At 35.5% G+C, this 12,134-nt stretch overlaps 1 protein-coding gene across 6 annotated transcripts in view; it reads left to right on the top strand.

Annotated features, from left to right (window-relative positions):
- The window catches only part of POT1 (protection of telomeres 1), a 105,644-nt gene extending 96,099 nt beyond the window's left edge, over window positions 1-9,545 (top strand). For all 6 annotated transcript variants that reach the window (XM_004478252.4, XM_058297318.1, XM_058297314.2 and 3 more), the window contains 3 exons: window positions 1,291-1,382; window positions 2,683-2,788; window positions 8,430-9,545. In XM_004478252.4, the coding sequence (XP_004478309.1) occupies window positions 1,291-1,382; window positions 2,683-2,788; window positions 8,430-8,542 (311 nt within the window). In that variant the 3' untranslated portion in view covers window positions 8,543-9,545. The remainder of the gene's footprint in view (window positions 1-1,290; window positions 1,383-2,682; window positions 2,789-8,429) is intronic.
- Window positions 9,546-12,134: the final 2,589 nt, after the last annotated feature.

Below are 12,134 nucleotides of genomic sequence, written 5' to 3'. Positions count from 1 at the left end.
CTGTCACCTGGCCAGGGTAACCAAGAAACCAGAGGGTAGGAATCACAAGTCTGCTGAGACCCAGGGCCTGGCTGTGACATGGACAGTCTGTAGATTCCAGTCCCCTGAGTATAGACCAACCCAAACGCCAACCACAAGTCCAGTAAAAGTAACAGAAGAGGAATGTTTAGAAAGGTCATACCTAAGTCCAACTCCATCACACTCAGGAACACAAACTCCAAAGTGGAGCCAGCTGACATGTCCCTGAAATCCAGAGCCATCTGCCATGACCATAGAACCTGTGGGTCTCTGTAGCCCTCAGGAGAACCAGCACCTGGGTTTCCATCTACCTTGGCTATCTCTGGTACCCTGCTGAGGCACGCATAAGCATCACCCCTCTGATGACCTCCTGACTCTTTTTTGGAGACTCATAACCATAAAAACTCACTTGTCCTTTCCATTTCTCCCTTTTATCCATATTTTGGTTAGTTGGTCTCTCATGGTAGTGTTGTTATTCAACTTGCTTGATTCTATGTCACAATTTTAACTTACTGAGACCTTTTTGAATCCTAAAACTCTTTTCTTCTGTATTTTCAATCCATCATATTCATATGCCTAATTCATTCTTACTTGCCACTTAATTGGTTCCACAGTTTAAATATGAATTCTATGATTGGAAGGTAATATCTCTTTGTGTACACATATTTGTTGTCTTCCCTTTCCAAGAAAAGTAAGATGGTCATCTCAATCTCTGAATTTTCATGCAATTTAGGATCTCTTTGATTTCCTCTTTATTCCTACTCTTTCCAAATTGTGAAGTCCCAGATTCTGAGATTTTTGTCCATTCCACCAAATCATATATTTTATATAATAATAACTGATCCCTGTACTTACAATATAAAGGGATTTATATTGGGATTATAAAGGGAATATAAAGGGATTTATATTATATAATATAAAGGGGTAAACATGTAAAATCATAAATATTGAACTGCATGATATTTTTAGACATTTTGTTACTTTAATTATGTCTTTCATAAGGCCAACATGCAATGAAGTCCATTTCATGAATCTGCTTTTATTGCGGTATCAACTCATTTTAAAGGTTTTTAATGTTAATATTAATCAAAAAAGAATGGAATCACTTGTAATATTGTAAGATTGTCACTGACAAAAAATGAAACAGCAAGTCCTATGTATACTTTTTCTTTTATCTCTTGATTTATTTTAATAAATAAAACAGATACTATCATGAAAGAATTTTTAATTTACAACAGACTCCTATGATTTGCTCTTTTTCTCCTTTACTAGTACTGGGCATTGTACCTCTCCAATATGTGTTTGTTATGACATTTACTCTTGATGATGGAACAGGAGTTCTTGAAGCTTTTCTCATGGATTCTGTAAGTAACAGAGATAGTAAAGATATTTTTAAGTAAAAATTAATATTTTCTGAATTTTCATACATTTATTTCATACCTATCTTATTCCTAAAAGGATTTAAGGCAACTCTGAAGAAAAAATAAAATAAGATGGAGTAAGTCTTAAGTTGTCTGTATTTTTATCTCTCTTTTGATTTCACATTGTAAATCTTAAAATCTGAATAATTTTGAAAGTTTGGCGAATAGGGATTTAAGGAGAGAGTCATTCTACATGCAGAAGTTCTACTCCAGGAGCCATAAGGCATAGGTATGACCATACTTCTAGGTATTGTCTATAGAAGCACTTCACTATCCTATTTTTACCTGTACATTTCATGTTAGATGGAACAAAGTTACTTTGATAGGGAGATTGAGGTTATTGGAAAAGAATATGGGGTGAAATTGAGAAGAGAATTTTTCTTCTGCCTACAGTTATATCTCTTCATTTATTAAATAAATATTTAATTAGCACGTGCTATGTGCCAGGTACTACACTCTATGTGATTGGGATACAACAATGAGCAAATCAAGCAAAGACCTTTCCTTACTGAAGTTTATAATCTAGTAGGGGAAATAAATATTTAACAGATAAGTGCATACTATACCTTTTATTCTTTTTAACTTAATAGTAATTTTTTTTTCCTGTACTTAAAGAGAATAGTCAGCCTCACAGTTTTTTATTCTTCATTGTTATTACAGCAAAGAAATTTAACTTACGTTATTTCTCAAAGCTATTTGTAGAATAGAGTGGCAAATCAGATTGCAGAATCCAGACTAATACTCTAATTCATAAAATGTGTACTTTTTTTTTTAATATTTATTTATTTATTTATTTCTCTCCCCTTCCCCCCTGCCCTGGTTGTCTGTTTGCTCTGTCTATTTGCTGCATCGTCTTCTTTGTCTGCTGCAGCACGGGAATCTGTGTGGGCGGCACCATTCTTGGGCAGGCTGCACTTTCTTTCGCGCTGGATGGCTTTCCTTATGGGGCGCACTCCTTGCGCGTGGGGCTCCCCTATGTGGGGAACACCCCTACATGGCACAGCACTCCTTGCGCACATCAGCACTGTGCATGGGCCAGCTCCGCACAGGTCAAGGAGGCCCAGGGTTTGAACCACGGACCTCCCATGTGGTAGACAAAAGCCCTAACCACTGGGCCAAGTCTGCTTCCCAAATATGTACTTTTGATAAAGTGAAATCATCTAGATTATTTAAGTTAAGTAGAAAATATTAAAAGATTTTTGTATTATGAATTTTTAAAAGAGTAACATGTTTTTTTTTTAAGGACAAATTCTTCCAGATTCCAGCATCAGAAATCCTAACCAGTGATGACCTTCAGAAAAGTATGGATATGATCATGGATATGTTTTGTCCTCCAGAAATAAAGATTGGTAGGAAATAATATTTTGACAACCCTACTATTTTGTTTTCTTGAAACAGCACCTAGTATTTATCTAATCTGTGAATTTTTAAAGGTATAAAAATTTTGAAATATGAAACCAAATGAATTACTGAGTTATTAGTATATGGTCTGCCCTTTGATAGCATGGATAAAATAAGTATAAATAATTTCTACAATGAAAGAATTTTAAATTCTCTGGAAATATATAGTAAAAGGCAGGCAGTTTTGATCACATTTGTACATGTAAACATTTTAGTTGAAATTATACCAACAAGAGTGTATTTTCATGGAATTAAGTTAACACAAATGAAAGTTTGCCAAGACAACTATTTTCCGTAACAAACTCCATTTAGCTAGTTTAATTCATTGATCAGTATTATCTACCTTCAGATTTTACAAGTTTTTATTTTCTTACTATCTTCATCAACTTTGGCTTTTTTTTTTTGTTATAAGCATTTGATCCATATATCAGATCTTTTTCAAGTCAAATAATTATTGATCACACGTTGCTGCTGAGTTTTCTTTTTGTGGCCGTTATTTCTATCCACCTTGAAGTTTGCAGATCTAAATTATGTTGAGACAATTTGATTCTATTAACAGTTTTTTATTAGTAACAAATCTTACCAGCTGTAGGTTTAGGCTATTTAACTTTTTTTTTTTTTAATTCATTTTTTAAAAATATTACATTCAAAATATATGAGGTCCCATTCAACCCCACCGCCCCCACCCCATCACTCCCCCCACAGCAACACTCTCACCCATCATCATGACACATCCATTGTATTTGGTAAGTACATCTCTGGGCATCGCTGCACCTCTATTTAACTTTTTTAGGTTATATAATTAGAATTTATTTTTTCTTAGTAAATTTTTGCATTTTGTAAAAATTCCAAAAAGTTACAAAGTTTTGTGTTACAGATTGTAACAGTTTCACTAATAAATCTTTAGTTGTGGCAGTTTTAATTTGTGTTGGCTATTTTTTCTGAGAACAAAACACATTAGTGAGTGCATGAAAAAGTCAAAATGATGTAATTAGGACATTGTTCTTTGGAAATTTACTATGAATATACAACCCTAATGCTGGACACTTATATTTTCTCTAGTTATCACAACATTCCCACAGAATAGAGATTTCCTTATTCCCTGTTTTATACAGAAGAAATTGAGTTTCAGATAGATGAATTTACGTATTCTTGCTCACACACCTAATAATTAACAGAGTATTTAAATCTAATTCTTAGTGATTTCAGAACCCAGTGTCATTCTAATTATTATACTACCTCCCCAATATTATAAAACAAATAAGATAAATTAAATATATACATTGATATATAATGAAAAACAGGCTATGATACGTTAAAAATCATACAAATTGCATGATAATTGATTGTAGGAGTCTAGAGAAAGAAATGATTAGTAAGATCAGCCAGGCATGATCAGAGGAATCTTCATGAAGACATGAGATGTATCCTGGAAGACTTGAAAGGGGAGAAAGAAGTGAAACTGTAAATTGCGGATATGGTAAATAGAATAAATGAAATGCTGATGCAAATGGCTGTGGAAATTTGGGAGACTGAGAAAATGAGCTTACTTTAAGCAAAGAAGTAAATTTGAATATGTCGGAGAACAGAATAAGTTTTGGAAAGGCAGATATAGAACAGTTTGCAGAGGGCTGTTCACACTAGCTTACTGAGTTGGGAGTGCTCTTACAGACATTTTGGAAGCAGAGGGATGCCATAATGAAATTCTGGTGCTGCAAAGTGGGTGAATGCAAAGTACATACCAGAAACAGGGAGAAAAAAAAAAGCTAACCAGCAATTTTAGTAATTCAGGTAAAAGGTGATATAGGCCTGAATTATCAGGGAGGTAATGCAAATGGGAAAAGCATGTTCTTAGGCAACCTCAATAATAATAAAAACAATTAGAAACCTAAAATGAAACTAAATATAAACTAACCACATCTGTTAGAATAGCTAAAATTTTAAAACTGACAACACAGAATGTTTACAGTAATGCAGAGCAACTGGAACTACTGGTTAGGATGAAAAGTAGTACAATGGCTTTGGAAGACTCATTGCTTATAAAATTAAGCACATGTCTACCATATGGCTCAACCATTTCATTCCTAAATATTTGCATAAGGAACATGAAAACATGGCCACACAAAGACATATATGAATGTTCATAGCAGCTTTATTAGTAACTGCTAATAATTGGAAACAACCCAAATGTCCATCAGGTGAATGGATAAGCAAAATGCGGTCTGTTTACGTAGTGGTGTTGTCAGCAATAAAAAGAGCGAAGTATAACAACAAGGATAAATCTTAATATCATTATGCTAAGTGAAAGAAACCAGATACATAAGAATATTAACTATATGGTTTTTATTTATATGAAAAGCTAGAAAATGCAAGCTAATCTATTATGGCAGGTCAGGGTTGCCTGAGGTACAGGGTGAGGAAGGGATAGATAAAGAGAAATTTGGGGGAGTGATGGATATGTTCTATATTCTGACTGGTGATAGTTTATGAGCATATACATCTGTCAAAAAACACACTGAATTGTCCACTGTAGTGAATGCAGTTAATTGTAAAAAAAAGAAAAAAGACTCTAACCTTCTTAAACTTTTTTTTTTAAGGCATCATTTGATCTTCACAATAGTATTGGATTTTGTAAATTAAGAAAGTGAAATTTAAGAAGCGTATCGAGAGCTTAGATGTCACCCCAAGTCTGCTGATATCCATAGCCATTACACTAAATTAATATACAATTCTGTCTTTCTAGATAACACTAGAGCAGGTGTTCTTAACAAGGGGTCCGTGAGCTTGAATTTAAATTCAAAAGCCATTATTCTTGTATGGACGTGTTGGTACAGGTTGATGCATTTATTAAATAATACCCAGTGTAGTGTAGACTTAGTAAGAGGTCCGTAGTTTTCATGTGACTGGCAAAGGGGTCCATGGAACAAAAATAATTAAGAACCCCTGTACTAGAGATTGACAGAAGAGGTGGGGGAAATCGTGGTTTTTTGGGGGGTGTGCTCTCTGCCTTGAAGCTGTCAACATCTTTTGTAGATTAGCCTTTTTCTGTAATTCTTATCCCTCACTTGTCTCTACTGAAAGTAAAAACATTTTCGATCAGTTTTCAAGAAGTAACTCCAGGTATAGCAAATTTGACCCTGGTCCCATTATATGGAACTACCAGTGATAGCTCCTCTTATGTTGGACATCAAATTCAAATATAAATCTCTAAAGTTACGGTTGGCCACAGGCTGCCTTTATTTCTGACAAAATACTATCACCAAACCTTCCTAAGTACATACCTACAGCTGAGCTATATTCCCCAAATTAGATGTTATATTCCTTCAACACTTGCAAATAAGACACGAGGTACCCTTATAGCAACATGAAGTTACCCTTACTACCACTCTGCACTATAATTAGAGTTTATTGCGTGGAAGGACACAGATTGTTTTTCACCCAGCTTCTAGAGTGTGAACTACCTGAGGGTAGCAGCCATGACTCTACTCCATCACCAATGCCTAGAAAATGATCATCAAATCCAAGCAACTCATGTTGAAATGTGACTTCCTGAAGGTGTCTCCTATCAGATCACCTCTAAAAATAGAAGTAGGGAATGTACTCAGTGAGGATTGGGAATAGGAGACAGAATGTAAAATGGTTGGTTAGGATAAATTAGATGCTTTATACAAGAGGAATGCAGGAGAATTGGACTGATTAAAATGGGGTGAATTCAAGAAAAGTAAGGCCAAAGCAAATCAAGGTACGAATGGACAGCCAGAAATTAATTTCGTTTTGAGACTGAGGTGAGTCAGTGAAGAAGCAAAGTAGTACATGCAGAAGGGCATAGATTTTTTTTTTTAGGTTTTCTATGTTTAATTGAGGTACAATTCACATATAATAAAATGTGTTAACTTCAGTTTTATGAGTTTGGACAGTCTTATGATGCCATGTAACCAAAACTCTAAACCAAATGTAGAACATTTTTATCACTCCAAAAAGTTTCCTCATGCCCCTCTCCAGGCAATCTCCCATACTCTGGAAGCAATCAGTTTCTTATTTCAATCTCCATAGACGACTTTTGCCTCTTCTTATACTTTCTATGTGTATGAAATTGTACATTAGGAATTCTTTTCTGTTTGGCATCTTTCATTCCACATAATGTTTTTGAGATGATACCTTATCATTGTGTTGAGTATCAGTACTTTGTACCTTTCTGTTGCTGAGTAGATTTTTGCTTTATGATTATGTTGCAGTTTATTAATATCTTCTCCTGTGGATGAACATTTAGGTTTGCTTCCATTGCTGGGCTATTATAAATAAGGCTGTTAAGAACATTCAGGTGTTCCACACCACAACTTTGCTAAACTGTGGTATTGCCATCTTTTTTTTATTTTAGCCATTCTAGTGGATATGAAATGCTATGTCATTGTGGAATTTTCATTTCCTTGATGAAATGTTGTTGAGCACTTTTTATGTGCTTATTGGCTATTTGTCTGTCTTCTCTAATATCTGCTCATCATTTTATCTTTATCTCAGCTTTTTATTACTGATTTTTAGTAATCCCTTTTATGTTCTAGGTACCAGTCCTTTATAAAAAAAATAAATTGCAATCTAAATAAATTTTTGAAATATAGTTAGCAGATCTCCAACTGTGGTCTTACTACAAATTGTCCTATAAGAGCTGTATTTAAAGTCATTAGGTATAAATTTGACATGTTTGACCTCCTCAACAATTCAGATCCTGTTTGACATTGAAATTTAAGCATGTAACCACATTTTTTCAGCCTAGTTAAAACAATTTTTAAAATCTCTATATTATCACTTCTTAAAAATATCCTGAGTTTTTTTTACCTAGTTTCCTTTTGTTGAACATTTAAGTAGTTACTAATTTTTTCACTAGTATAAACAAAGTTTCGTAAATTCTATTTTTTACATCTTATTATTCTTTTTTATAGATTTCTGGAAGTAAAACTGCCATATCAAAAAGCTTGATCTATTCTACCTGATTGCTTTTCAAGAATATTTTACCTTTTGCAGTACTACCAATAATATAGGAGAGTGCCCGTCTTGCTTCACTCTTGCCTTGCCAATATTGAGTATTATCTTAAATGACTTTCAGATAGGAACTTTGGAAAGCATAAACTTTCTTAGAAGTTATCAATAGATGTTCCATGGTCATGATCAAGTTTGGAAGTGGCATCTATGGCAGTCAGCATTGCCTGAGCTCAATACATGATATCTGTTAGGAGTTTCAACCAGACAAGAGGAAGGATTTGAGCTGATTGGAAGTTCAGGCTCAGTTTCTTTCTAGTTAATTAAGAAAAGAGCAGGGGGTGGGAGTCATTAATAAGTAAACAGAAAAAAAGGAATAAATGTTAGGGATGAGATGTGTTAGAGAAAAAATTCAAATTAGTCATGATAGCTACCAAACAGTAAGATGAATTCAGTGTGTATTTGAAAAAGTGGATAATATTAAAATTTTTAAGTGCATTTTTATTTACTTTTTTAAATGTGTTTATTTTTCTTCCTAATTGTTATGCTTAGATACATATTTTAGAGTTATATGTTTAGTTTTATCTCTTAAATAACATTTTTTTTTATTTGTAGATGCTTACCCATGGTTGGAATGCTTCATCAAGTCATATAATGTCATAAATGAAACGGAACAGCAAATTTGCTATCAGATTTTTGATACCACAGTTGCAGAAGATCTTATCTAATATTGCCTTTCATCTTAGCATATGTAAAATATTGTAATTTTATAAAACATTACTATTTTGTATGAGATCACTATAAAACATAAGCAATTTAGCTCTCTTGTTTTCTTTTGAAATATTGTCCACATTTTCATTTTTGAATATTTTTTGGCAAATAGACATTGTGTTACCTTAATGACTTCCTATGAGTGTGCTAAAAATGTCCTTTTGCTCTAAATATCCAGCGTGATAGCTTCCAGGGCTACAGAAAAAGAGAGTATAAATAAATAAGAACTCTGTTTTCATTTATTTGCTCTTTGCAGTCTTTACAGAGGACCTAGTGTGGTATCCTGTACTAAAGCTGCTTTTCCTATGTTTTTTCCACCTACCAACCACCATACCTCTGCCGTCCCATATCCCAAGTTGTGCTACATTTTTATATTGGTAATGTGGATGATTTTAGCTTGGATATGGGATTAGAAAATACCTTTTCCTTAACTTTTTGGCTTTTAACTGAGTACAAGGTAAATAGCTCATTCTTTTGCTTTGTTTTGCTTTGTTTTGTTTTTTTTCCAGAGGGATCTGTTTAAACAAGTACTCCTTAAAGAAGTGGCTGCTTAAATGAGCTACAGTGTATTTAGGAGAGTGAATGTTTTAAGGGAAAGTGGCAGAATTGTTTTGTTTGGGACTGATGTTGACCATTTTAGGATAAATCATTTTTGTCAGGCTTGAATTACGTACTTTGATTTCTTGTTTTTCTCCACAATATTAGAAGTTATTCCATTCCACATCAATCTTAGGAATGTTAGTGATTGAATGAACTCTTAACTCAGTATAATAGTCTGCTTTTTACCTGATAATGTTTTTCCAAATTTTAAATCATGAATATTCAGTTTTGTACAAATATTTCTACATGTTTGTGTGTGTATTTATATTTATGTATGTTATTTGCTATGTTAAAGACTGAGATATAGATCTGCTTATTCTATATTAAGAATAAATAAAAGCACACATATCAGCTGTTTAATTTATTTATACCATGTTGAGTTGAGGCACGATGTGAGTTGAAGAATCAAAGCAGGTATATCTATTAGCAGATATTTAGGGCTGTCTACAAATGAGGCACTCCACTAAGCCCTTAACATGTATTTGAACCTCACAACAACCCATTTTCCTGATAAGAAAACTGAGGCCTGGTTGATAAACTAATACTAAGTTCACACACTTGTAAAGTTCTACAGTCAGGACTGGAATTCAGGTATCTCTGTCCAGATCCTGCACTGATAATTACTCCAGGATTCTGGGTGACAGTTTTTAAGGTTTTGGCTTCAAATAAATCCTTCCCTAAATATTTGAAGTAACATTGGAAGTAGATTACAATGGGAGCAAGTGATGTGTTTTCTTTTACTTTTCTTTTTTCGTCTTTATTTTTTTAATGTTACATTAAAAAACTATGAGGTCCCCATATAACTTCCACCCCCTCCCCCCACTCCTCCCCACATAACAACAACCTCCTCCGTCATCATGAGACATTCATTGCATCTGGTGAATACATCTCTGAGCACCGTTGCACCTCATGGTCAGTGGTCCACATCATAGCCCACAGTATCCCACAGTCCACCCAGTGGGCCATGGGAGGACATACAATGTCTGGTAACTGTCCCTGCAGCACCACCTAGGACAACTCCAATCCCCGAAAATTCCCCCACATCACATCTCTTCCACTCTACCCCCAGCAGCCACCATGGCCACTTTCTCCACACCAATGCCACATTTTCTTCAATTACTAATCACAATAGTTCATGAATAGAATATTAGTAAGTTCACTCTAATCCATACTCTATTCCTCCATCCTGTGGACCCTGGAATGGTTGTGTCCACTCCACATCTATATCAAGAGGGGCTTAGATTCCACATGGATGCAGGATGCAATTCTGCTCTCAGTTGTAGGCACTCTTGGCTCCCTGGTGTGGTGGTTGACCTTCTACACCTCCATGTTAGCTGAGTGGGGTAAGTCCAATAAACCAGAGTGTAGGAGTTGCAAGTCTGTTGAGGCTCAGGGTCTGGCTATCACATGGTCCAGAGATTCAGGTCCCCTGGGTATACATTAAACCCCAGCACCAACTACAGTTCCAGTAAAAGTAACAGGAGAGACTTGTGCACAAAGGTCACATCTGAGTCCAGCTCCATCGCACAGAAACAAACTCCAAAGTAGGGCCAACTGGCATAGCACTAAACTCCATCTGCCATGACCATAGAACCTGTGGGTCTCTGTAGCCCTCAGCAGAACCAATACCTGGGGTTGTATCTACTTTATCTGTCTTTGGGACTCTGCTCAGGTGTGCATAACCTGATAACCTCCTGGCTCTTTTTGGAGACTCATAGCCATATAAACTCATTTGTCCTTTCCATTTCCCCCTTTTGTTCAGGTCAAAAAGCATTTTTAACTCCTGGTATAATATGCAGACTGGGATATTCTGCTGGTCTGGGTTGACCCTTTTATTCAAGGTCATTTTCTAATTACATCATCAGCTGGTACTTGGTAGTGATCCCTCGGCGCCAGGGAAGCTCATCCCTGGGAGTCATGTCCCACACTGGGGGGGGGGGGGCGGGGAAGGCAACACATTTACATGATGAGTTTGGCTTTGAGACTGGCCACATTTGAGCAACATGGAGGCTCTCAGGTGGTAACTCTTAGGCACCCTGCAGCTCTAGGCCTTGTTCTTATTTCAGGTGCACAGGCTCACAAGCATAGTCATTAGTATCAAGGGCTCATTGTTGGACCTTCCTTCTTTTTTGGTCTTTGCCATTGCACTTGGGGGATTGTTGCTGTTCCTTTAGGGACTGTGATAGAACTCCCCTGGCTAGGAACTCAGCACTCCCTCAGTTGTTGTTTTTAATTGTAACCACTATGAAAATATCCAAACATTTTTATGTACCCTGGATATATGCCCTGGAGAACTCCCTGCCAACCATGTGTCCCCTCTCAGTAACATCCCACACCAGTATTCCTCCCCTGCCATTGTTGAACCTCTCTGTGATCCAAAACTTCTTCAAAAGTGAAGCCCATTTTTAATAGTAAAATGGAATATAGTGATGATTTTAAAGGTTAGATAGAGAATACATGTAAATCATAATGTAAAACATAACTAAAAATTTAGAAAATTGTATAGTCTAAAATATAAACCACAATGTAAACCCAAATGTTACCTTGTTTGAAAGCTATTGTCTCAATATCTGTATATCAGTTTTAGTAAATATAGTATGAATATGTGAAAAGATTATTGCTGTGGAAGGGAAAAGGGTTTTATGTTGGATATGTGGGAGTACTGTATATTGTTTATATGAATTACTGTGATCTAAAGCTTTGTGAAGATAAGCTTAATAGAGGAAAAAAAGAAAAAGGATGTAGACACTGAGGAAAAGACGGAGGTAGTTGCCTTGCCAATTTGCATACAGGGCAACACATCGCAGTGATGGAAGGCAAAATATCAAAAACAAAGCTTTTGCTTTTTTAAATTTTTTGATACCCCAATTTATTCTTTTACTTTCAAAGACTTTTACCAGGGGAGCCAATGTGGCTCAGGCCATTGGGCATTTGCTTCCCATGTGGGAG

Source organism: Dasypus novemcinctus, chromosome 5 (assembly GCF_030445035.2).
Source record: "Dasypus novemcinctus isolate mDasNov1 chromosome 5, mDasNov1.1.hap2, whole genome shotgun sequence".
Taxonomy (NCBI): Eukaryota; Metazoa; Chordata; class Mammalia; order Cingulata; family Dasypodidae; genus Dasypus; species Dasypus novemcinctus.
This window is presented reverse-complemented; position numbering and strand designations above follow the sequence as displayed.